Below are 25364 nucleotides of genomic sequence, written 5' to 3' on the forward strand. Positions count from 1 at the left end.
TCTTGGTTTCGCTCGAACCCCAATACGTCTAAAAGGATGAATTGCTAAACATAATATTTTTACCACATAATCTAAAGGCAATTATACTGGTTTAGACAGAGAGATTTTTCCGGAAAATGTTCTTGTGTTTTTCTTGTAATTCCAAATATAATTTTTTGCGCCAGAAACCCGCAACACTCTATTCTTCGGAAAAAGCTCTCTGCGCCCCCTCTCGTGGAATTTCAAAACTAATTCGAGCGGATGTTGGCATGGGTTACCGATCATACGCACATCCGCGGCCTGATTCATACAATCATGGTTGACCGACTTGGTTAGTTCGGAGTTTTTAATTCTCTCTTTTATTAAATTTCTCTCTTTCATTTACACCCGAAGAGTTTGCCAAAATACGTCATAAAAACGTGATCCGTTATTTACAATGTTTGTGAAAGTTTTCGCTCCAGTTTTGTTTAGTTTCAAGGATTTACCAGCATTATGGCCTGTGCTACTTCTTCAGTGTTTTCGGTTTTTTGACAGTTGCTTGCACACTAAATATTGTTAACGTTAAATGTTTACTGGAGCGGATCGACGTATTGACGCACTCGCGGTTCAAGGGAAATTAAAGGGTCACCGGGTGATAATCTTCTGAACCCATTTTTCATATGTTGCAGTAAACAGTGAGGCGAATTCGAGGCGGATCACGATGGTGGAGAACTGCTTTGGCAGTTCTGGCCAGGTATGTCAGAAATATTATTAACTCTTGTGATAATTCAAGGTCAGGTGTTTTTTTTATAGAATTTGGTTGTTTCTTGAATTTTTTACTGGAAAGAAAATGAGAGTGGAGCTTTGATTTGTAGAGTTTCAAATTTTAGAATCAGGTCTTTTGAGATCGAAGATTTGCTTTTAATAGAGCAATAGATTTACTTTGTTAATTAAATTAAAAGTATTTTTTTATTACAAAATAGTATTTTGTTATTCGGAAATCAATAATTTACTAACAAAATATTAGGTTTAGAGGGTTTTCAGTTATGTTAAGAGTATTTAATTTCCAAACAATGACTTGACAGTAGTTTTTGAATCATCTAACAGCTGGGGGAAATTAGGGTGAATTTTATTTTTTTGGCCGGGAATTTTACAAATTTTTAGAAGAAAAATCGGTCCAAGTTTGATTTCAACATTTTAAGCCTTAATTTTTTATTTTATCAACAGTAAATGTAAATAAATAAATTTTTTTTTAGATGAATCTGTACATTAAGTATTAAAAAGTGAACAATAATTTACTTGAAAACACGATTCTAAATCCGTTCAAAATTGAAAAAAAATCCAAACGTCTGATTTAAACTTTATAATAAATTATTTTCAAATTAAAAATAACTTCATAATAATATATTCGTGATTAAAGACTTTGATTAAATATAAAATATTGTTTCAGTCTAAAATATTCCATTTGTAACCCATTCAAATAAAAAAAAATTTAATCAAGAAAAAGAATGATTGAATATTTAGCAGTATTTGACTGTTAATTTAAGACAAGTAAATTGAAATAAAATATTTAAAGGAAACATTTAGCAGCTGAATTGTTTGACATACAATTCCTGGACTCGTTAAAATTTCGAAGAGCCTTTAAACTTTAAACGTTACCATTTTAATTGTTGTATTTAAAAAATGTATATTTCGTAATTGAAATTGTTGAATTTTAATATTTAAATAATAATTGAAATTGCATTGATGTAGAAAAAATTTAAGTAATTTTAAGAGATATTTAAGAAGTTTTGAAAAGATTCAAAATTAATTTAAAACTTTAAATGCTTTCAAATAATTTAAACAATATGTAGATTTCGCAGATTTCAAACAAAAATTTGAGCAGCTTTTTAACAATTAAAAAATGTCTTTAAAAAATTAATTATTTCAAGGTTTCCAGGAAAATCAAAAATTATTTTTCATTTTTTAAAGTTATTTTAAGAGAATGTTTAAAAAGATTTATAAAATAGTCAAAACATATTCTGGAAGATTTGTAGAAAATTTATTAATTTTTAAGGATTTATTCAAAGTTTTCAGGATAACTTTAAATTATCTTCAAATATAATTATAAGATTTTGAAAACATCAAAAATCATTTAAAATTTGAAAAGATTCGAAAAAATGTAGGAAAAGTTCGAATAAAACCTTTTGAAATATTTCCTTAAAATAATTTTCTAATTTTCCTAGAAATAATTCAATTCATTTTCAAAGATATTCAGAAGTACTGAAAAATTTTCAAAAATAATTTTAAATTTGAGAAAATGTACAACAACTTCTAGATTTCTCTAGATTTTGAAATCAAATTTTAAACCTTTTCAAGGATGTTTAAACTTTTTAAAATTAAAATAATTTAACTTCTAATTTTAGAATTGTTCAGTTAAGAAAATTTCAATTTTTAATGTTTCTGGCTTAAAATTCCTTTAAATAATATAATTTTGAAAATTTTAAAGTTCATTTATATATTTTTGGAACTGAATCTGAATCTTTGAACTTTATAATTTATAAAAGTTAAAAATTCTAAATTTAGCAGTTTACCTGCATTTTCATATGAAATTGTTCAATTAAAAATCGTGCCTTTTGTGTTCAAAATAACGTTCTTGGTGAAAAATTCATTTTTTGTTGTTGAAAAATTTTCTATGTTATCGAAAATTCGTTTTTCATCATTAGAAATTAATTTTTTATCAGCAAATATAAGTATTCCATTTTGGGTTAATATATATATTTATATATTTTGTTGTTGAAAATTTGCCTTTTTCGTTGAGAATCGATCATTTTAGTTTAAAATTAATCTTCTTGGTTGAAAATTCATTTTTTGGTCAAAAATTCTTTATTTTAGTTAAAAATTCAATTCTTTGTTGACAAATTAAAACATTTTTTTTGTTCTTTTTTTTCACATTCACTCAGTTTTGGAAAATTTGCCTCTAGTGATCGAATCTTCATCTTTTTGGTCAAAAATTCATCTTTATGGTTGACAATTTGTTTCTTTATTTAAAAATTTAAGTAATTTGTTAAAAATTAGGTTTTTTGTCAAAAATTTATTTTTTTACCTATGAGTACAACCATTTCGTTTTGGGTTGAAACTTGATCTTTTTTAGTTGAAAAATCATGTTCTTTATTGAAAATTCGCCTTTTTTGGCAGAATATTAATCTTCTTGATAGAAAATTCATTTCTTTTTTTGTTAAAAATTAAACTGTTTTGTAGAAAATTCGTCTTTTTTGGTACAAAATTAATCTTTATGGTTAAAAATTCATCTTCTTGGTCAAAATTTAAACTTTTTGTGGTAAAATAATTTTTGAAATTGAAAATTCATCATTATATTTAAAAATTCATTTATTTTGTTAAAAATGTAACTTTTTTGAAAAGCTGTCTCTTTTGGTAGAAAATGAACCTTCATGGTTAAAAATTCATCTTGGTCGAAATATCAACTTTTTGGCGTAAAATTAATTTTTTTAAATTGAAAATTTATCATAACTAAAAATTCATTTTTTTTCTTAAAAAATTAAACTTTTCTTTTGTAGAAAATTCGTCTCTTTTGGTACAAAAGTAATCTTTATGGTTAAAAATTCATCTTCTTGGTCAAAATTTCAATTTTTTGACGTGAAATTAATTTTTTTTTGAAGATTCAAAATTTAAGTTAAAAATGTATTGCTTTTGTTAAAATAGAAACTATTTTTTGAAAAGCCGCCTTTTTGGTACAAAATTAACCTTTATGGTTAAAAATGCATCCTTTAGTCAAAATTTCAACTTTTTGGCATAAAATTACTTTTGTTTGATTGAAGATTTATTATTATAGTTAAAAATTCATTTATTTTGTTAAAAATTAAACTATTTTTTTTAAATTTGTCTCTTTTGGTAAAAAATTAATCTTTATGGTTCAAAATTCATCTTCTTCGTTGAAATTTCAACTTTTTGGCTTAAAATTAATTTTTTTTAATTGAAAATTTATCATTATAACTGAAAATTTATTTTTTTTGTTACGATATAAACTATTTTGTAGAAAATTCGTCTATTTTTGAAAAAAATTAACCTTAATGGTTAAAAATTTATCTTCTTAGTCGAAATTTCAAATTTTTTCGATCAAATTAATTTTTTTTATTGAAGATTCATCATTTAATTTAAAAATTGATTTATTTTGTTAAAATAGAAACTATTTTTTGGAAAGCCGCCTTTTTTGGTACAAAATTAACCTTTATGGTTAAAAATTCATCTTTTTGGAAAAAATGTCAACTTTTTGGCATAAAATTACTTTTGTTTGATTGAAAATTTATTATTATAGTGAAAAATTCATTTACTTTTTAAAAATTTAACTATTTATTTTTAATTCTTCTCTTTTAGTACAAAATTAACCTTCATGGTTAAAAATTCATCTTTTTGAGCGAAATTTCAACTTTTTGGCGTAAAATAAAATTTTTTTTTTGAAGATTCAATATTCAAGTTAAAAATGTATTTCTTTTGTTAAAATAGAAACTATTTGTTGAAAAGCAGCTTCCTTTGGTAGAAAATGAACATTTATGGTTAAAAATTCATCTTTTTGGTCAAAATTTCAAATTTTTGGCATAAAATTACTTCTGTTTGATTGAAGATTTATTATTATAATTAAAAATTCATTTATTTTTATAAACATTAAAATATATTTTTTTAATTCATCTCTTTTGGTAAAAAATTAATGTTTATGGTTCAAAATTCATCTCCTTGGTCGAAATTTCAACTTTTTGGCGTAAAATTCATTTTTTTAAATTGAAAATTTATCATTATAACTAAAAATTCATTTCTTTTGTTATGATATAAACTATTTTGTAGAAAATTCGTCTATTTTTGAAATAAAATAACCTTAATGGTTAAAAATTCATCTTCTTGGTCGAAATTTCAACTTTTTGGCGTAAAATTAATTTTTTTAATTGAAAATTTATCATTATAACCAAAAATTCATTTCTTTTGTTAAAAAATAAAAATTTTTTTTGAAGAAAATTTGTCTCTTTTGGTCCAAAATTAATCTTCATGGTTAAAAATTCATCTTTTTGAGCGAAATTTCAACTTTTTGGCGTAAAATAAAATTATTTTTTTTTAAGATTCAATATTCAAGTTAAAAATGTATTTCTTTTGTTAAAGTAGATACTATTTGTTGAAAAGCAGCTTCCTTTGGTAGAAAATGAACCTTTGTGGTTAAAAATTCATCTTTTGGGTCAAAATTTCAACTTGTTGGCATACAATTACTTTTGTTTGATTAAAGATTTATTATTATAGTTAAAAATTCATTTATTTTGTTAAAAATTAAACTAGTTTTTTTGAAATTCGTCTCTTTTGGTACAAAATTAACCTTTATGGTTAAAAATTCATTTTTTTGGTCAAAAGTTCAACTATTTATTTGAAAATTCGTCTCTTTTGATAGAAAATTAACCGTTATGGTTAAAAATTCATCTTCTTGGTCAAAATTTAAACTTTTTGGCTTAAAATTAAATTTTTTTAGTTGAAGCTTCATCATGATTGTTAAAAATGTATTTCTTTATTTAGAAATTAAACTAATTTGTTAAAAATTATTTTTTTCTTTAAATTAATTGCTGAAGATGACAATTTAGCTGATCCGTGTTTGTTTTAAAACTGATCTTCTTAAGTTGAAAATTATTGTTAAAAATACGTCTTTTTGTTAGAATGTTAATATTGGCAGAAAATTAATCTTCTTCATCGATAATTTATCGTTTTGGACTCGAAAATTCGCCTATTTATCTGAAAATCAATTTCTTTGGTTAAAAATTCAATTATTTTATTAAAATTTCATTTTTTTGTTGTTGTTTTTATACATTTAAATATAAAATTAAATTTCCGGGCGAATATAAGAACAAATAAATCCTTGGTTAACAATAATGATTCTGTAATAAAAATGTGCAACTGAGTGATGAATGATTCCAATTTTTTATTTTCAGACGCAAATTTAAACCTTATTCTAAAAGTGTTCGAACTCAATTTAAAAGTATTCAAAACTTTTTGTTTATGTTTTTTTACCCTTCGTTCGATGACTCGCAGATAAAAGCGTGTCTGCAATTCCTGTGCAAGTTTTTATCAAGCACGTCTTCCTTTGTACGATTATAGCAACTTCATTAGATAAGAACGCGTTCTATAAAAAAACTTGTTTTTTTTTTTATTGCAGCCTCTTGCCGTGTCTGGAAGGGTTTTGGTGGGGGAAGGCGTTCTGACAAAGATGTGTCGAAAAAAACCAAAGCCAAGACAGTTTTTTCTATTTAACGATATATTGGTTTATGGAAATATAGTAATCAATAAAAAGAAAGTGAGTTTCCATAAATTATAATTTTATTAGTTCAATAACAAAGGAATTATTACGATAATTTATTTTAGAAACATTTTTATTGGTTGGTGATGCAACAACAAATTTGATAATATTATTTCTTTTTAATAACAGTATAATAAACAACGCATTATCCCCTTGGAACAAGTGAAGCTTGAATCTTTGGTTGACGATGGACGTAAGTTATGATTATGTTTAATTTCATCACTTGTAAAATACTTTATGAATTTTATTTTTCACTATAATTCAGGGTAGCCGCAGGTCAGGGATTTTTTTTTTTTAATTTTCAAGAGATTTCAAACATATTTAATGTTTTGAAGTATCTATTTCCGGGTATTTTTAAAAAATCCAATAAACTTTAAACTACTTTGAAAAATTTCAAGGGATTTCGAAAGATTTCAAAGAATTTGACAAATGCATGAAATACTAAAAGATTACAAGAAATTTTTTATTGTCTTTAATAATTTAAAGGAATATTTTAAGGCATTTTTAATTTTCCAACGAATTTTTTAAGAGCTTTGAAATTTTTCATGGGATTTCAAACAATCTCAAATATTTTAGGGTATTTTTAAAAATTTCAAGGAATTTTCAGGAACTTTGGAAAGAATGTTAAAGGGTTTTAAATATTCACAGGTGTTTTTTTCAAAATTCAAAATTCAAAAAAAAAAAAGAAAAATACAAGAAGTTTGAGAAATTAAAAGAGCTGTCAAAACCTTTTGAATATTTTAGATATTTAAAAATATTTCAAAGAATTTCTAATTGATTTCAGAAATTAAATTGGATTTCAAAGGATTTAAAGTATTTTAGGATATTTTAAAACTTTTGAAGGTATTCTCAAGAGCTTTAAAAAGTTTAAAGGGATTTCAAAAATGTTCAAAGGATTTGAAAAATGTTTGGAATTTAAAAATATTCCAAGAAACTTTTAATTGACTTTATTAATTTGAAAGAAGATTTTAGGGCATTAACAAAACTTCAAGCCATTTTTAAAAGCTTTAAAAATTAAAATAATTTCAAATGTTTTCAAATATTCTAGGTTTTTAAAAAATTTTTAAACAATTTTGAAAGGATTTCATAAGATTTGGAAGATTTCGAAATATGTTAAGGTATTTTTAAAAATTCCAAGAAATTCTCAAGAGATTTAAAAAGTCTCCAGAGATTTCATAATATATCAAAGGATTAAAAATATTTTATGGAATTTTAAAAGATTCTTTTAATTTCAAGAAATTTTAAATATTTTAGGGTATTTTTAAAAATTCCAAGTAATTTTTAAGGGATTTTGAAATATTTTAGGTTATTTTTTTTGGTAATTCCAAGAAATGTTAAAGAGCTTTGACGAATTTCAAAAGATTTTAAAGGTTTGCAAATATTTTGGTATATTTAAACAAATTTCAAGGTATTCTCGAGATTTCAAAGAATTCACTTTTTTTTAATTTATAAAGGTTCTAAGAAGTTTTTTATTAACTTGAATAACGTTAAAGAAAATTTTTAGGATATTTTTCAAAATTCCAAGTAATTTTCAAGAGTTTTAAAAAATTGCAATGGATTTCAAATCTTTTAAAGGTTTTAAAGTATTTCAGAATATTTAAAAAAGTTAAAGAATTGGAAGTTCCAATTGATTTAATTAATTTAATGAATTTCAAATGATTTGAAATATTTTAGGGAATTTTAAAAAATCCTAAGTAATTTTCAAAACCTTTGAAAATTTTTAAGGGATTTTAAAAGCTTTGAAATATTTTAGGGTATTTTAAAAGATTCTAAAGTATTTTAATTTACTTCATTAATTTCAATGATGATTTTAGGATATTTAAGAAAATGCAGCGGACTTTTAATAGCTTTAAAAACTAAATAAAATCCAATGTTTTGAAATATTTTAGGGTATTTTTTTTTAATTTCAAGAAATGTTAAAGAGCTTTTACGAATTTCAAGGGATTTCGAAAGATTTTAAAGATTTGCAAATATTTTGAGATATTTAAAAAAATTTCAAGCTATTTTTAAGATTTCAAAGGATTAATTTTTTTTCGAATTTCTAATGATTCTAAGGAGTTTTTTATTAACTTCAATAACTTCTTTAAAAAATTTAGGATATTTTTCAAAATTCCCAGTAATTTTCAAGAGCTTAAAAAAATTACAATGGATTTCAAATCTTTTAAAGGTTTTAAAGTATTTCAGGATATTTTAAAAATTTAGTGAATTGGAAGTTCCAATTTATTAAAAAAATTTAATGGAATTTCAAAAGAATTGAAGTATTCTCAAGAGATTACGAAAGTTTCAAGGGATTTTAATAAATTTCAAGTGATTTGAAATATTTTAGGGAATTTAAAAAAATTCTAAGTCATTTTCAAAAGATTTGACAATTTTTCAGGAATTTTAGAAGCTTTAAAAATGAAATAAAATCCAATGTTTTGAAATATTTTAGGGTGTTTTCAAAAATTTTAACTAATTTTTAAGAGCTTTAAAGTATTTTAAGGGATTTCACAAGATTTTAAAGAATTACAAATATTTTAGGGTATTTTAAAATATTCCAAATCATTTTTAACGGTTTTCAGTAATTTAATGGGATTTAAAAAATTTTAAAGCATTTTCAAGCGCTTTAAAAAATTGTTTCAAGTGCTTTGAAAATATTTCAAAGAATTTGAAATATTTGAGATAATTTCAAAAGATTCCAGGGAATTTTTGTATACACTGCAATAATTTTAAGGTGGAGTTTATAGTATTTTTAAAAATACCAAAAACTTTTTTCAAGTACTTAAAAAATTGTCAAGAGATAAGAAAAAATGGCAAATGTTTCGAATTATTTTTGCGTATTTTAAAATTATAAGATATTTGCAAGAGCTTTTAAACATTTCAAAGGTTTTGAAAAATGCATATGGATTTTTAAAAGATTCCAAGAAATTTTTAATTGACTTCATTAATTTGAAGGAAGACTTTAAGGGTATTTTTAAAAAATTCAAGAATTTTTAATAAAGGCTGTAAGAATTTAACTTGAATTTTTTTAAAATCTTACGAATCGAATTCTCTAAAATTTAATAGAACTTTTTCACTTTTCTCAAGTAAATTAGTCTCTGGTAGCCTTGAAAATAACAAAATGAAAATTTGTTTTATTCCATTTATAAAAGATTCTATATTAAAAATGTTGCAAGATTTTTCTTTAAACATTAATAGTCAGGAAAAATAACAAATTAGTTAGGAAGAAGTGAGGGAATTTTGAAAATAAAGGTATGAGTTGATATCGACTGATCATTATTTATAGAGTATCGCAATGGCTGGCTCATAAAAACAGTAACAAAGTCGTTTGCTGTTTATGCTGCTACTGCAACAGAGAAGCAGGAATGGATGGCACACATCACAAAATGTATTGAGGACCTGCTTCGAAAAAGTAAGAATTATTCATATTTTCTCGTGAATTTGTAAATGTTTTACTATTTTTTATTTATTTTTTAACATCTTCAAGATCTCCCTTTTCCTGACCGGAAAACTACGAAATGAAGAGAATAATTTGTTTTTATCAAACATTTTTTATTCTTATCTAGCTAAAAATTGTATTTTATACCTTTATCAATAATTATTACATAATTTAAATTTCACAGGAAAATGTATCTAAAAAATTAGTAGTAGTTATTCAAAAAATATTTTGTTTCTAAATACATTTTCAACACTTTTTAGTTAAATTTTCAAATCGAAAAAAAAAATAAATTGTCAAACTAAGAAAAGAATTGATAACCAAATAGTTAAATTTTCAACCCAAAAGATTAATTTTCTACCAAAATACTCATTTTGAACAAAGTACATGAATTTTCATTTTGAAAAAAATAAATTTTCAACGAAAATTAGTCAAATCGTCAGTTAAATAAATAAATTTTTAACTAAAAATAAAAGAATTTTCAGCCTAAGAAATTTTCAACTCAAAACATGAATTTTTGACCAAATAGTGGAATTTTCAATAAAAAAAATGTTTTTTTAACTGAATATTTGTTTTTTCAATCAAAGAAATGAATTCGTACGAAAAAATAGAATAGTTAAATTTTCAATAAAACAGGACAATTTCAACAAAAGAGATTACAGTTCTATCAAAACAGGTAAATTTTACACATAAAATCAATTTTTAACCAAAATTAGAATACATACAATTTTAGAAAAACAAATGTTCAACCAAACAAAAAAAATGAATTTTTAAAAAAATTGTTTTTTTTTTTTAATCCAAAAGATTGATTTTTTAAACAAAATAAGAAGAATTTAATTTTCAGGTAAAACAATTAATTAAAAATAATCAATTCCCAAGAAAATAATTCAACTAAACTGAATTTGCAGTTAGAAAAGTAAATTTTAAACAACGAAAAACGAGTTTTCAGCAAAATTGATTAACTTTTAACTGAAAATATAAATTTTCAAGTAAAAAGGGAATAGTCAAATCTTCAATCAAATAAATGAATTTCCAAATAAAAGTAAAAGAATTTTCAGCCAAAGAAATTTTCAATTCAAAATATGAATTTTTGACCAAATAGTGGAATTTTCAACCCAAATAATGAATTTTCTGTAATTTATAACATGAAAATGATCAAATTTTCAACTAAAAAATTTAATTTTTAAATAAAAATAGAATAATTAATTTTTTTGCAAAGAACTTATATTTCAATAAAATCAAATTAAATTTTAAAAGAAATATTATAATTTTCAACTAAGAAGATTAAGTTTTTATCAAAAAAGTTTAATTTTTGACAAGAAATGGAAGTTACATTTTTAGTTTAAAACAAATTTAATTCTGAATAAAAAGTTCATTTTCAAGAAAACACTTAAATTTTCTTTAAAATAGCTAAAATCTCAAACAAAACGTTGGAATTTTTATCTAAAAAGTATTACTTTTTATAATTGTTGAGTTTTCATAAAAATAATTAAATTTTCAACCAAAATTTGGTTGAAATTTCAACCGATAAAGACGAATTTTCAACAAAAACATCTGAATTTTAAACCAAAAAATAACATTTTTACCCAAATACTTGCAAAAAAATATATATTTTTTTTATCCAAAAGTATGATTTTTTAAACAAAAATAGAAGAATTAAATTTTCAGCTAAAACAATCAATTTAAGAAAAAATGAATTTCCAACAAAATAATTCAATTAAACTAAATTTGCAGTTAGAAAAGTAAATTTTAAACAACAGAAATGAGTTTTCAGCAAAATGAATGAACTTTTAACTAAAAATATAAATTTTCAAGTAAAAACGGAATAGTCAAATATTCAGTTAAATTAATTAATTTTCAACTAAAAATAAAAGAATTTTCATCCAAACAAATTTTCAACCCAAGATATAAATTTTTGACCAAATATTGGATTTTATAACAATTCTTAACAAAAAAATAGAATAGTTAAATTTCCAACCAAAGAAATGAATTCTCAACAAAAAATATAATACTTATCTTTTGTATAAAATAGAACTATAAAACTATACAAAAATCTTCCACTAAAAAAATTTTCATCTAAAAAAGATCAATTTTCAACAAAAATTATAGTATTTAAAATTTTAGAAAAAATAAATGTTGATCCAAAAAGAAAAAAGGAATTTTCAACAAAATAGCTTTTTTTTCTTCCGAAAAACAGGTTTCTTTTTTTAAAACAAAAATAGAAGAATTCAATTTTCAGTTAAAACATTCGATTTTCAAAAAAAAAAAAAATATTCTCAACGAAATAATACAATTTTAAACCCAGAAGATGAATTTTCTAGCTGAAAAGGTAGAGTTTCAATAAAATATTAAAATATACAAATTTTCAGCTAAAAAATAATTTACAAACCAAAACAAGAATATTTCAATTTGCAGTTCGAAAAGTGCATTTTAACAAAAAAAAAAAAACGAGTTTTCAGAAAAATTAATTAATTTTCAACCAAAAATATTAAATTTTGATCAAATAGTGGATTGTTGAACCTAAAAATGAATTTTCTATAATAATAAAAAAAACTAATTTTATACTAAATATATTTTTTGTTTTCAAGCCAAAAAGACGAATTTCTTGAAAAAAAAAAACAGTCGAGTTTTCTACCCAAATATATAAATTTTTAACAAAGAAGTTTAATTTTCAACGCAAATATATTACATTTGTAGTTCAAAATTGTATTTCAATTAAGTTAAAAGGAATTCCCAAAGATTAATTTTGTATCCAAAAAGACAAACTTTTGACAAAATTCATTCATATTCAACTAAAAAAGATAAATTTTTAATGAAAAGTAGTAAAATTATAAATTTTCAGTAGAAAATTAATTTTCAACCGAATAGAATCAATTTTCAAGAAAATAGTTCAATTTTAATCTAAACTTCTACTGAACTTAAATTTCTATCACAAAATAATTTTTAACTAAAATTATGAATCTTCAACCAATAAATGAATTCTTAACAAAGTATTTGAATTTTTAACCCAAAAGAATAATTTTCACCTAAAAAATACAAATTTTTCAATAAAATACATGAATTTTCGGCTAGATTAAAAAAAAATCAACCAAAAACAGAATGGTTAAATTTTCAGTTAGAAAAATAAATTTTTAACAGTACAGTTAAATTTTCAAAAATGGAAAAAAATTATTTTTAACCCAAACAAAATTCAGTTCAATAAACGAATTCTTAACTAAAATGATGAATGTGCAACAACAAAAAAATTCATTTTTAAGCAAACAGTTGAATTTTCATCACAAAACAATTTTCAGTCAACAAAGATAACAAATTTATTTTAAAAATGCATGAATTTTCACTTAAAAACAAAGAAAAAACATTTCAACCAAAAATAAAATAGTTAAATTTTCAATTAGCAATATAAATGTTTAGCAAAACAGTTAAAAATTAAAAAAAATGAATTTTTAACCAAAATAATTGAATTGACACCGAAAACAGATAAATTTTCAGCTCAAAATAGTAAAATTTTTAGCAAAATACATGAATTTTTTACATGAAAATATGGATTATCAACAAATAATGTATTAGTTCATATTTCAACCACAAAATATGTTTATTTTAAACCAAAAACATAGTATAAATGAAAATCTGTCCAAGTTTGATTTCAATAGTTTTTAAAATAATAAGTTGAATTTTTATCTTTTTCAATTATTATATAATTCATTTTACAATGTCTACTTCGAAAATTTGAATTTAAAAATTTTGCAGTGTAAAAAAATTTTTAGTAAGAATTTAAATCATTTCAAAAGATTTTTATAAGTTCTGAACAAATTACAAAAATCGTTTGAAATTTGAATAAATACAAAATTATGTGTAGATGTTTTAAGATTTTAAAATAAGATTTTGAAGCTTTTTAAGGATTTTAAAATTATTTAAACTGAAAATAATTTAACTTTTAATTTAATATTTCTAGCTTAAAATTGCTCAAGGGAGTTTTTTGTGCGATTAAAACGGTCATCGTAGAATTTTTATTTCAAAAATACATAATTTTTTACATAAAAATAAAAAAAAAATCAACCAAAAATAGAATAGTCAAATTTTAAATAAAAAAAATTTATTTTCTACAAAATAGATTAATTTTTAACAAAATACATGCATTTTCACAAAAATATATAAATTTGAGGAATTTTCAATGAAAGAAATGAATTTTCAACCAAAAAGCTGAATTAGTCACCAAGAAGATTCTACCGCAAAAAAACGAATTTTCAATAAAATACAGGAATTTGCTACCATATATGGAATAGTTCGGTTTTTGGTTAAAAAATCTATTTCGTATAAAAAAAAAATGTTAACTAAAAAAAAGAATCTTTAACGAAAACAAATCATTTTTTTCAAACGAAACAGTTTCATACTTAAATAAATGGTTAAATTTTCCATAAAAAAATGATGAATTTTCAAGAAAAAATGTAACAGTTAATATTTCAACGAAAAAAGATGTTTATTTTAAACCAAAAACAGTTGAATTCAATAAAATAGACGAGTTTTTTCAAGTGTTTCTCGATTTTGTTAACAGTTTGTCGATTTTAGCGCTTCCACGGAATAGAAAAACATTTTAGAAAATTGAATAACTCTGTAGAATTTTCTGTTGAGGCTTCAATTATAATTCTTTTCCAAAATTTCCTCTTCCAAATCAGAAATATTTGCACTCTTTTTAGCATATCACTTATTAATTAGAAAATTAATTTTTTTTACTGAAAATATAACTATTCTCATTTGAAAATTTATCTGTTTTAGGTGAAAATTTAATTCTTTTGTTGAAAACTTGTCATTTTTGATAGAAAAGTAATTTCACTTCTTGGATGATGATTCAACTGTTTGGTTAAAAATAAATTTTTTTGTACCTTTCATCATTATGGTTAAAAATTTAACTGTATAGTTAAAAATCTATTTTTTCAACTTAAAATTTAACTATTTTGTTTTTGTTTGTTTTTAGATGAAAATTCCTGTTTTTTTTGTTGAAATTGTATTTTTTTGTGGAAAATTATTCTTTTTGGTTGAAAATTCAACAATTTTGTTAAAAATTCATTTTTCGGTTGAAGAATAATGATTTTAGTTTAAAATTCATTTATTTCACTGAAAATTTAACTTGCATTTTGTGTAGAAAATTTATTATTTTGATAGAAATTTAAGTTTAGTAGAACTTAAATTCAAAATTAAACTATTTGGTTGAAATTTTTTTTTTAATGAAACTGTATAACTTTACGATTTTTGGTTACAAATTTATCTTTTTTAGCTAAAAATGCACGTTTTTTGTTAAAAGTTTGTCTTTGTATGGAAAATTAATCTTTTCGGTTTTACTTGAAAATTAATTTACTTGGGTGGAAAAATCACATTTTTGGGTAGAAATTTAAACTTTTTTTATCAGAATTCATATCTTTGGGATCTGATCATTTTATTTTTAAATACAAATTTTAATGATTTATCAATAAAATATTTTTAATTCAAAGTCCTAGGTCTACCTTTATATTATTTTTTATATTAAATTTAATAAATACATGACTAATTATTGTTATCATTACTATTTTGAACTTAAAAATAACTTCCTAATAATATACTTGTAATTAAAGGCTTTTATTAAATTAAAAATATTGTCAAGTCTAAATTATTAAATTTTTAACCCAGTTAATTTTTAATTTTTTAATTTAGAAACAGAATAAGTATTTAATACTTAGCAATATTTTACTTTTCATTTAAGACAAGTAAGTTGAAACGAAATATTTAAAAGTAAATAATTTGAAATTTAATTGTTTGACATCGAAAGCTTTGAATCTCTAGTATTTCGAAGAGCTTTTAAACTTTTAACGTTACAATTTTAATTGTTCTATTTAAACAATGTTTAATTTTTAAGTGAAATTGAAACAATTTTGACGTATAAATAAAAATTGAGCACTTATTATTTGTAGGAAAAATTTGAGCCATTTTAAGAGATATTTAGAAGTTTTGAAAAGATTCGAAATTAATCAAAATCTTTCAGGTTATTTTTTGATAATCTCTTAAAATGTTTTTAAATTTTCTGATACAATATTTTTTCAAAATGAAAAATCATTTTCAATTTTCCTAGGAATCTTAAGAAGGCTTTTTTTTTAATTCGCAAGATTTTTAAAAAGTTGTAGGTAAAATTCAATTAATTTCTAAATATATTTAAAAGTTCCGAAAAAAATGACAAAAATGATTTTAAATTTGGAAAATTTTTAAAACACTTATAGAATGCTCAGGACTTTGAAATAAAATTTTTAAGTTTTTCAAGGACGCTTAAAATATTTAAAATGAAAATAATTTAACTTCTAATTTAAGAACTGTTAAGTTAAAAAAAAATATTTTTTATTTTGTTATTTTCCTAGCTTAAAATTATTTAAAATAACATAATTTTAAAATTAAAAAAAATGAATTTGTTGACAAAAAACGTTTTAAGTTGATTAACAATAAATAAAAATGAATTAGTGATTTTTAAAATTGAACTGTTGTTCGAATATAAAAATTAAACAATTTACAGATACGAATGTCCGATTGAAACCTCATAAACTTTTAATAAAATTTAAATTATTTCAAATTAATAGATTCATAATTAAATGCTTTTATTGAATTTCAAACCCATTTCAATAAAAAAAATTAGTTAAAAGAAGGACAATTTTATCATATTTAGCCATGTTTGACTGTTTATTTAAAATGTAGAATTATACATCAGGTATTCAAAAAGAAAGAATTAAAAACTGAATTGATTGAAAGAAATATTTATTCTTCTATTTAAAAAATTGTTTATTTATAAGCGAAATTGTCGATTTTTGATGTATAAATAACAATTCATCAATTATTCATTTAGGAGATACTTCGAGTAAGTTTAAAAGATATTTAGAAGTTTTAAAAAGCTTCAAATTTAATTTAAAACTTTAAAAGATTTTTTAAAAAATTCAACAAATTATAGATTTTAGAAGATTTTGAAATAAAATTTTGAATCTTTTTGAGAATTTTGAAAGGTTTTAAAATAATTTTAAAAATTCTTAAGATTCCTGGCAGACATTAAATTATCTTTAAAGATAGTAAGAAGATTTGAAAAAAATATCAAAAATAATTTAAATTTGGAAGATTCCAAAAAGTGTGAAACAAAATGTAGAGTTTTGGGGATTTTTAAAGAATTTTTTTAAGCTTTTTAAGGATTTTGAAAGATTTTAAGATAGGAAAAAAATTCTTTAGAATTTTGATTTATAAATAACAGCTGATCAATTGTTCATTTAGAAAAAAATCAAGTAAGTTTAAAAGATATTTGGAAGTTTTGAAAAGATTTAAATTTAATTTAAAAGTTGAAAAGAATTATAAAAAATGTAAACAAAGTATAGATTTTTGAAGATTTTGAATCTTTTTAAGAATTTTTAAAGGTTTTAAAATAATAAAAAAAATTCTTAAGATTCCTGGGAGAATTTTTAATTACTTTTTATTTGGAAAAGATAATTTTTGAGAGAATATTTAAAGATCTTCAGAATTGTAAAAAAATAATTTGGAAGATTTTAAGGCAATTTTTTAATTTTGCAGAATTAATTAAAAAGTTTCAAGAAAAAATCGAATTATTCGAAAGCAAATTTGAAAAAATATCAACATTTTTAAGTATTTTTCAATAAAATTTGTAAGCTTGTCAAGTATTTTGAAAGATTTGAAGAAAGTACAAAATTTCTTTAGATTCCTCGGAAAGTTTTCAATGATTTTTTCATTTTGAAAAATTTATGTCAACAGAATATTTAAAAAAGGTTTTCAAACAAAACTCAATTTTGATGACTAATTTAGACATTTTAAAAATATTAAAAACTGAAAATGATTTTTTATTTTTAAAAATTAATGTGAAAAGATTTTAAGAGATTTCCGAAATTATAAAAAAAAATCTGACAAATTTTACTGCCTTTTTTTATTTTGCAGGATTTATTAAAAATAAGGAAAAATTCGAATCATTTTAAAAGATGTTCCGATGATTCGAAAAAATAATTCTATAATTTATAAAATTTTTAATTTTTGCAGTTTATCTGCATTTCATTTAAAATTATTTAATTGAATAGTATTAGTACTTTCCATTCTATACTTGTAAATTATTGAGAATTTGAAAATACAATTTTTCAATTGAAAAACTTTTAAACTTCAATTTTAAAAGTCTAAAATTCAAAATGTCCACTTTGAATGCTTCAATTTGTCGCTTATTGTTTATGACTTTAAATTGAAAAATGTTTAGAGTAGAGTTCGATCTTTTAAATTTCATTCTTCGATTGAAAGAAGCCACCCTCTAATTATTATTATACAGAATAAAAATGACTAAACTCTGAAAAATAATAGGTGGAAAGAAACCAGTTGAAATCCATGCTGCCGTTTGGGTTCCAGACAATGATGCGGTAGTCTGTATGCACTGCAACAAAACACAATTTACTGTCCTGAATCGAAGGGTAATTAATTAGCAAGCATTTTCACTAGTTTGGGATGGATGACGGCTTGAATGGGAAATTAATTTTTTCTTTACTCTCGATTTTTTTTCTTTTTTTTTTTTAGCATCATTGTTTTTCTTTATTTTTTAGCATCATTGTAGACAATGTGGAGTCGTGGTTTGCGGACCATGCAGCAACAAAAAATTAGTATTACCCGGACAAGGAAATGGAAAGGCGGTTAGGGTGTGTCTGCAATGTTACGACGCAGTGAGCAAAGTCAAAGCCACCTCGCCCACAGCCAACGACAGTTTTAACAATAAAGAACAGCAACCTAATTCCGCGGATAGTTCAGGCGGCGACAGTTCTGGAGACGATGACGAAGGAAATAAAGAAGAGAATCACGGCGAGGTAATACCAGAGATTTCAATTTTCGTTCGATTTTCCATTTTTTAAATTTAAATTGCAAGTTAATTTAATTTTGAAGAGCTTGACGTTCCGAATTTTCGTCTCCTATTTGTTTATTTATAATTTTTTTTTCACTCAAAATATGGAAAAACTGAAATTTTTTAACATAACAATTTTTTACGCTTTAATAACTAATTAGGTGCACTTTATAATGTCCGAAATGAATTTTTAGGGACTCATAGAATACAGATAATTTTTTTATTATTTCATTGTATTTGGTATAAACAAATTTTATGAACAAATTAGCAAATAGACTTATTATCGGTAAAAAAAGTTCTGTTTGCTAAAAGTGATTTATATTAATGTTGGAATGACATTTAATTACAAAACTAATTGAAAAGTTTATGATCACGATTGTTATAAGCAATTTTTGTGGCAAAATATTAAAATTTAAGTCAGGGACTTTTAAAAAATCGTCACTTTTTCAAATGAAAAGAGCAAATTGGTCACTTTACATTCAATAAATTAATTTGTGGGTTAATCATTATTTATTTCTGGTATATACCTATTTGTGAATGATCTTGCACTCTTTGAAATATTTCAGGGTATTTATAAAGGTTCCGAAATAATTTTAATAGATTTCAAACATTTTTAAGATTTGAGGGTATTTTTTAAAATTCTTAGGCATTTTCAGGTTTTTTTAATTTAAATTATTTTAAGGAATTTTAATAGATTCCAAGCAACTTTTTTTTATTAATTTAATTAACTTTCCACGTTCGATTACAACAGTTTTTAAATAATTATCCATTTGAAATTTTTATTTCTAAGCTTACATTTATAATTTAAAGAATTTTTAAATGGTTTCTTAAAGACTTGAACAAATAAAAAATAATAAACTTTGATGTTGAAAATTTTGGATAAAAAACTTTTTTATTTAAGAAATAAATAATTTTTTTTATTTATCTGCACTTTGTGTAATAAAAAGTTAACAAAAACGATTTGACAAAACGATTTTAAACCAGTTCAAAATTTGAAAGTTTATAAACTATTTTCAACTTAAAAATAACTTCATAATAATATATTCTTAATTAAATGATTTTATTAAATTAAAAATATTATTTCAGTCTAAAATATTCAATTTTTAACCCATTAAATTTGAAATTTTTAATTTAAAAAAAGATTAATTATTGAATATTTAGCAATATTTGAATTTTTATTGAAGACAAGTAAATTGAAATCAAATATTTAAAAGCAAAGAATCTTTAACTGAATTTTTTGACTGTGAAAACCTGGAATCGTTAAAATTTCGAAGAGCCTTTAAACTTTGAACGTTACAATTTTAACTGTTGTATTTGAAAAATGCTTAATTTGTGAGTGAAATTTACAAATTTTGATGCATAATTTACAAATGAACATTTGTATAAAAATATGAGTAATTTTAAGAGATATTTAGGAATTTTAAAAAGATTAAAAATTATCATGCAAATTTTAGAAAGTTTTCTTAAAATCGTCTAGAATCTTTTTTGAAAATTTTGTTTAAATCTTTGAAAAACTTTTTAAATATTCTCTTAAAATCAATCAATTGTAAAGAAATTTTCTAAAATTTGCAAGATTTTCTGAAAATTGTAGAAAAAATCCAATTCATTTTGACAAAGATTTAGAAGTTCTGAAAAATCTTGCAAAATAATTTTAAATTTAAAACAACGTCTAGATTTCTCAAGGTTTTGAAATAAAATTTTGAAGCTTTCCAATGATGTTTAAACTATTTAAAAAGAAAATAATTGAATTTCTAATTTAAAAAGTTTTCAGTTAACATTTTTTCAATTTTTAAATATTTGATGTTTCTAGCTTAAAACTCCTTAAAATTATGTAATTTTGAAAATTTTAAAGTTCATTCATTGATTTTTTAATTCAAATTATTTTTCAATGTTTTTGAATTGTTTTCAATTCACTAGATTGCTTTTTAAATTCAGGTTGATTTTTTTATATATTTCTATTAAATTTCTCTAAATTCACTCAAAATTTATTATCATCAATCAAATTTTTTCGATTCTTAAAATAGTTTCAATTTATTTGAATTCTTTTGAATTTATCTTGAATTGTTCTGTAATTAAACAGATAAATCTTGACAAAAAAAGATTGATTAACAAAGTGATTCGAACAAAAATTTCAAACAAAATAGTTGAATATTCAAAGAAAAATAATTTTTAACCAAAAATTTGCATTTTGATTAAAAAAAGAAGAAATTTGCAATCAAAAAGATACATTTTCAAAAAAATAATTAAATTTTTTGTTTAAAAAGATTTCAGTTCACTTGAATTTTCAATCCAAAAAGACGAATTTCTAACCAGAAAGGACAACTTTAATAAAAAAAAATGAAAATTCTCTTAAAACAGATGAATTTTTATTAACAAACTTTTTTTTTAATAATTGAATTTTCTGAATTCTTTTGAATTTATCCTGAATTGTTCTGTAATAATTAGTTATATCTTGTGTTCGAAATTAATAGGATTTCAAAGATTTGAAAGGATTAAAAAATTTTCTTCCAATTTACCCTTAATTCTTTTAAATTCTTTGGAATTCTTTTGAATATTTTTAATTACCTTGAATCCTTCTACATTCGCTCAATTCTACTTAATTCAGTGCATTTTTGTTGTTGAGTTTTAAAAATTTTTTTATTCAATTGATCCTGAAGTCTATTAAACTCAACTTAAATTCTTAGGCATTTCATCAAATTCTTTGAATTCCCTTGAATTTTTCTAAGCTTATTTCAAAATTACTGAATTCAATTAAGTTTTAAAAAAAATTTTTTTCAATTCATTTGATTTTTTTTTTAATTCACCTCGAATTTTTAGGAATTTCATTTAATTCTTCTCTTTGATCTTATATTCCTCTAAATTCAATCCAGTTTTACGGAAATCAATGGAATTTTTTACTATTTTTCTCAATTCATTTGAATTCTTTTGAATGTGAGCGTGACAAAAAGTTTGTTTTTTTCATCAAAAAGAATGGGTTTTTAAACAAAAATATGAGAATTAATTTTTTAGCTAAAACAATTTAAAAAAATAATTCTCAACCAAATGATTCAATTAAACTAAATTTTCAAATAGAAAAATAAATTTTGAATAAAAAAAAACGAGTTTTCAGCCAAATTGATTAACCTCTAACTAAAAATATAAATTTTCAAGTAAAATTGGAATAGTTAAGTATCGAGTTAAATAAAAGAATTTTCAGCCACAGAAATTTTCAACTCAATATATGAATTTTTGACCAAATAGTGGAATTTTCAACCCAAAAGGGAAATTTTCTGTTAAAAAAAAAGAATTTTTAACGGAATATTTTTTTCAGCTAAAGAAATGAATTCTTGATAAAAAAGAATAGTTAAATTTCCAACAAAGTAGAACAATTTTAAAGAAAGAGATTAATATTTAAAATAAAAAAAAAATCAAATGTACAAAAAAAACGAATTATTAACAAAATAGTTTGTTTTTTTCATCCAAAAGAATGATTTTCAAACAAAAATAGAAGAATTAAATTTCCAGTTAAAATTATCAATTAAAAAAAAATGAATTCTTAACTAAATAATTTAATTAAACTAAATTTGCAGTTAGAAAAGTAAATTTTAAACAAGAAAAAAACGAGTTTTCAGCCAAATTTGTTAATTTTTAACTAAAAATATAAATTTTCAAGTAACAATGGAATAGTTAAATCTTCAGCTAAATAAATTAATTTTCAACTAAAAATAAAAGAATTTTCAGTCAAAGAAATTTTCAATTAAAAATATGCATTTTTGACAAAATAGCGGAATTTTCAACGCAAACCATGAATTTTCTGTAAAAAAGTGCATTTTTAACATGAAAATGATTAAATCTTCAACTAAAAACTTGAATTTTTAATCAAATACATGTATTTTCAAATAAAAAGATAAGGTTCCTAAAAAAAAAAGCTTAAATTTTCAACTAAAAAAGAAACGAATTTTCGACCACAGAAATTAATTTTTAACCAAAAAGATGAAGTTTCAACTAACGAGAGTACTTTTTTACCAAAAAAGACGGATTTTCAAAAAATAGTTGAATTTTCACCTAGAATAGATCAATTTTCAACTAGAATTAGAATAATTAATTTTTTTGCAAAAAACTGATATTTCAATAAAATCAAATCTAATTTTTAAAGAAATATTATAATTTTCAACCAAGAAGATTAAGTTTTTATTAAAAAAATTAATTTTTCACAAGAAATAGAACAGTTACATTTTTAGTTAAAAAAATTTAATTCTAAATAAAAATGTTAATTTTCAAGAAAATAGTTAAATTTTCATTAAAATAGGTAAAATCTCAACAAAACGTTTGAATTTTTAACTAAAAAGTATGGCTTTTTTGTAAAAATAGTTGAAGTTTCATCAAAATAATTAAATTTTCAACAAAAATTTCATACGAACCAAAAAAATATCAAATTTCTACTCAAAAACAGATGAAATTTCTTGAAAAGAGTAGAATTTTAACCAAATACTTGAAAAAAAAAGTTTTGATTGTGATTTCAATAAAGGAAAGGAAGGGAGGTTACTTTCTTTTTCTTTCCTCTTTTTTAATTTATTTTATTTATTATTTTTTTAAAATTTGAATGCAGACATTTAAGAGTTTTATCCAAATTTGATCGTTAGATTTTTTTTTAATTCCCCGAAATTTCGTAGTCTCTTATATTTATAAAATAAATATTTCTGAAGCTCATTTTTCCTTTTTTTTTCAGCCTAAATTCTACTCGACCCTTGGCCGATGAAAATTGAGGCCACAGCCCAGTAAGAGCTAAGAAAGGTATAAATATTTTTTTACAAGGAAAAAGAATTGCAAAAAGGCCAATTATAATAAGATCGTCGCTCAGACGCTCCCAGGAAGGTATATCGATGTGAAAAAACACATTTACTACACCAGTTTTTAAAAAGAAACAACTTATTTATATGGTCACATTATCACCGATTAGTTATTGCGAAAGTTTTCCTTTTTTTTTTTTTTTGGAATAAAGCACGATATTTTTTAAAAATATTCGGTCAAGATTTTCAAGCTCTTGCGTTCACACTATGCACAAATTGATAACTAGTAATATTTTTGAAGCGTTCTTCCGTAATAAAGCGTAATTGTCAATTGTTCACGGAGCGTCTTTATAAATCCGGTAATTTTTTGCATTTTGCTCAAGGTATTGCATTTACATTAAATTTAGCGAATTAGATAATTAAAAGAAAATTATCAAGTGAAATTTCTCTGCGAAAAAACGATCTGGATTCATAAAGAGTCTCAAAAAAAAAAAATGTTATCGAAGGCAATTACGTGTTAGAAATAATTTAAAAAGTCGGAAAGTTGAAGTAGGAAATCATAATCTTGTAGATCAGGAATAATCAATCACAAAAATTGCCAAATTTAAACTTTAGAAAATATTTAACACAATTTTTTTATTTTATTATTTTGCTTTTTAGAGTTTAAGTTAAATATATTAGTATTATAATATAAGTATATAATAATATATAATAATATTAAATATATTTACAGGGTGGCCCTTTGAACTGAAAATGATAGTGAATTTATTTTTTTAACGAGGATTTTATACATTTTTAGAAGAAAAATGTATCCAGTGACTTGAAATATCACAAATTTTAGGTCACACGATTTGAGGCAATTTGAAATTAGCTTGATTTCTACTTTTTTTAAATTCTTAAGTTCGATTAACTATAAATAAAAATTAATTAGTGATTTTTTTAATTGAACTGTAGATTCATAATTAAATGCTTCTTTTGAATTCCAAACTCATTTCAATTTAAAAATTGAGTTAAGAAAAAGGACAATTTTATCATCATTTAGGAGAAAATTCGAGTAAGTTTAAAAGATATTTAGAACTTGTGGAAAGATTTAAATTTAATTTAAAACTTTAAAAGATGAAAAAAATTGTCAACAAATGATAGATTTTGGAAGATTTTGAAATAAAATTTTGAATCTTTTTTAGAATTTTGAAAGGTTGTAAAATAATTTTAAAAATTCTTAAGATTCCTGGCAGAAATTCAAATAATTTTTTATTTTGAAAACTAAATTTTTAAGAGAATATTTAAGTATCTCCAGAATTGTAAATAATAATCTGGAAGATTTTAAACCGTTTTTCTTAATGTTGCAGGATTTATTCAAAGTTTTAAGAAAAAATCTAATCATCTTTAAAGTTAGTTAGAAGACTTGAAAAAATATCAAAAATCATTTAAAAATTTGAAAATATTCCAAATAATGTCGAACCGAATATTAGATTTTTGTGGATTTCTGAAAAAAAATTGTAATCTTTTTAAGGATTTTGAAAGATTTGAAAATTTCAAGATAATAAAATCTTGAGATTCCTGGGAAAATTAAGAAAAAATCGAATAATAAATCTTAAATTTGAAAAAAATCTGAATTCATTCAGAAAGAATCAAATAAGTTCAAAACATATTTAGAAGTTTTGAAAAGATTCAAATTTAATTTAAAAGTTGAAAAGATTTTTTTTTAAATTTAAACAAAGTGCAAATTTTTGAAGATTTTGATATAAAATTTGGAATCTTTCTCAGAATTTTGAAAGGTTTTCAAATAATTAAAAGAATTCTTTAGATTCCTGGGAGTAATTTAAATGATTTTTATTTTGAAAAGTAAATTTTTAAGAGAATTTTTAAAAAAGATCTCCAGGATTGTAAAAAAAATAATCTGGAAGATTTTAAGGCAATTTTTTTAATTTTGCAGAATTAATAAAAAGTTCTAAGAAAAAATCGAATTACTCGAAAAGATACTCAGCAAATTTGAAAAAAATATCAGAAATAGTT

General features: G+C 22.1%; 1 protein-coding gene across 1 annotated transcript; it reads left to right on the forward strand.

Moving 5' to 3' along the window:
* Positions 1-274: 274 nt before the first annotated feature.
* LOC117169227 (pleckstrin homology domain-containing family F member 2) lies at positions 275-23983 on the forward strand. The gene is made up of 8 exons (XM_033355488.1): positions 275-310; positions 648-712; positions 6143-6280; positions 6413-6476; positions 9549-9674; positions 18051-18157; positions 18287-18544; positions 23288-23983. The coding sequence occupies exons 1-8, from the start codon at positions 295-297 to the stop codon at positions 23315-23317; spliced, it is 804 nt and encodes a 267-aa protein (XP_033211379.1). The 5' UTR covers positions 275-294; the 3' UTR covers positions 23318-23983.
* Positions 23984-25364: the final 1381 nt, after the last annotated feature.

The sequence above is a fragment of the Belonocnema kinseyi genome, chromosome 3 (genome assembly GCF_010883055.1).
Source record: "Belonocnema kinseyi isolate 2016_QV_RU_SX_M_011 chromosome 3, B_treatae_v1, whole genome shotgun sequence".
NCBI classification, from domain to species: domain Eukaryota; kingdom Metazoa; phylum Arthropoda; class Insecta; order Hymenoptera; family Cynipidae; genus Belonocnema; species Belonocnema kinseyi.

What these genes read in the sequence shown, in the direction of transcription:
- LOC117169227 (XM_033355488.1), top strand. An exon ending in ATCTTTGGTTGACGATGGAC is followed by an intron (nt 6,477 to 9,548) that starts GTAAGTTATGAT and finishes CATTATTTATAG; the next exon opens with AGTATCGCAATGGCTGGCTC. An exon ending in AAGAAGAGAATCACGGCGAG is followed by an intron (nt 18,545 to 23,287) that starts GTAATACCAGAG and finishes TTTTTTTTTCAG; the next exon opens with CCTAAATTCTACTCGACCCT.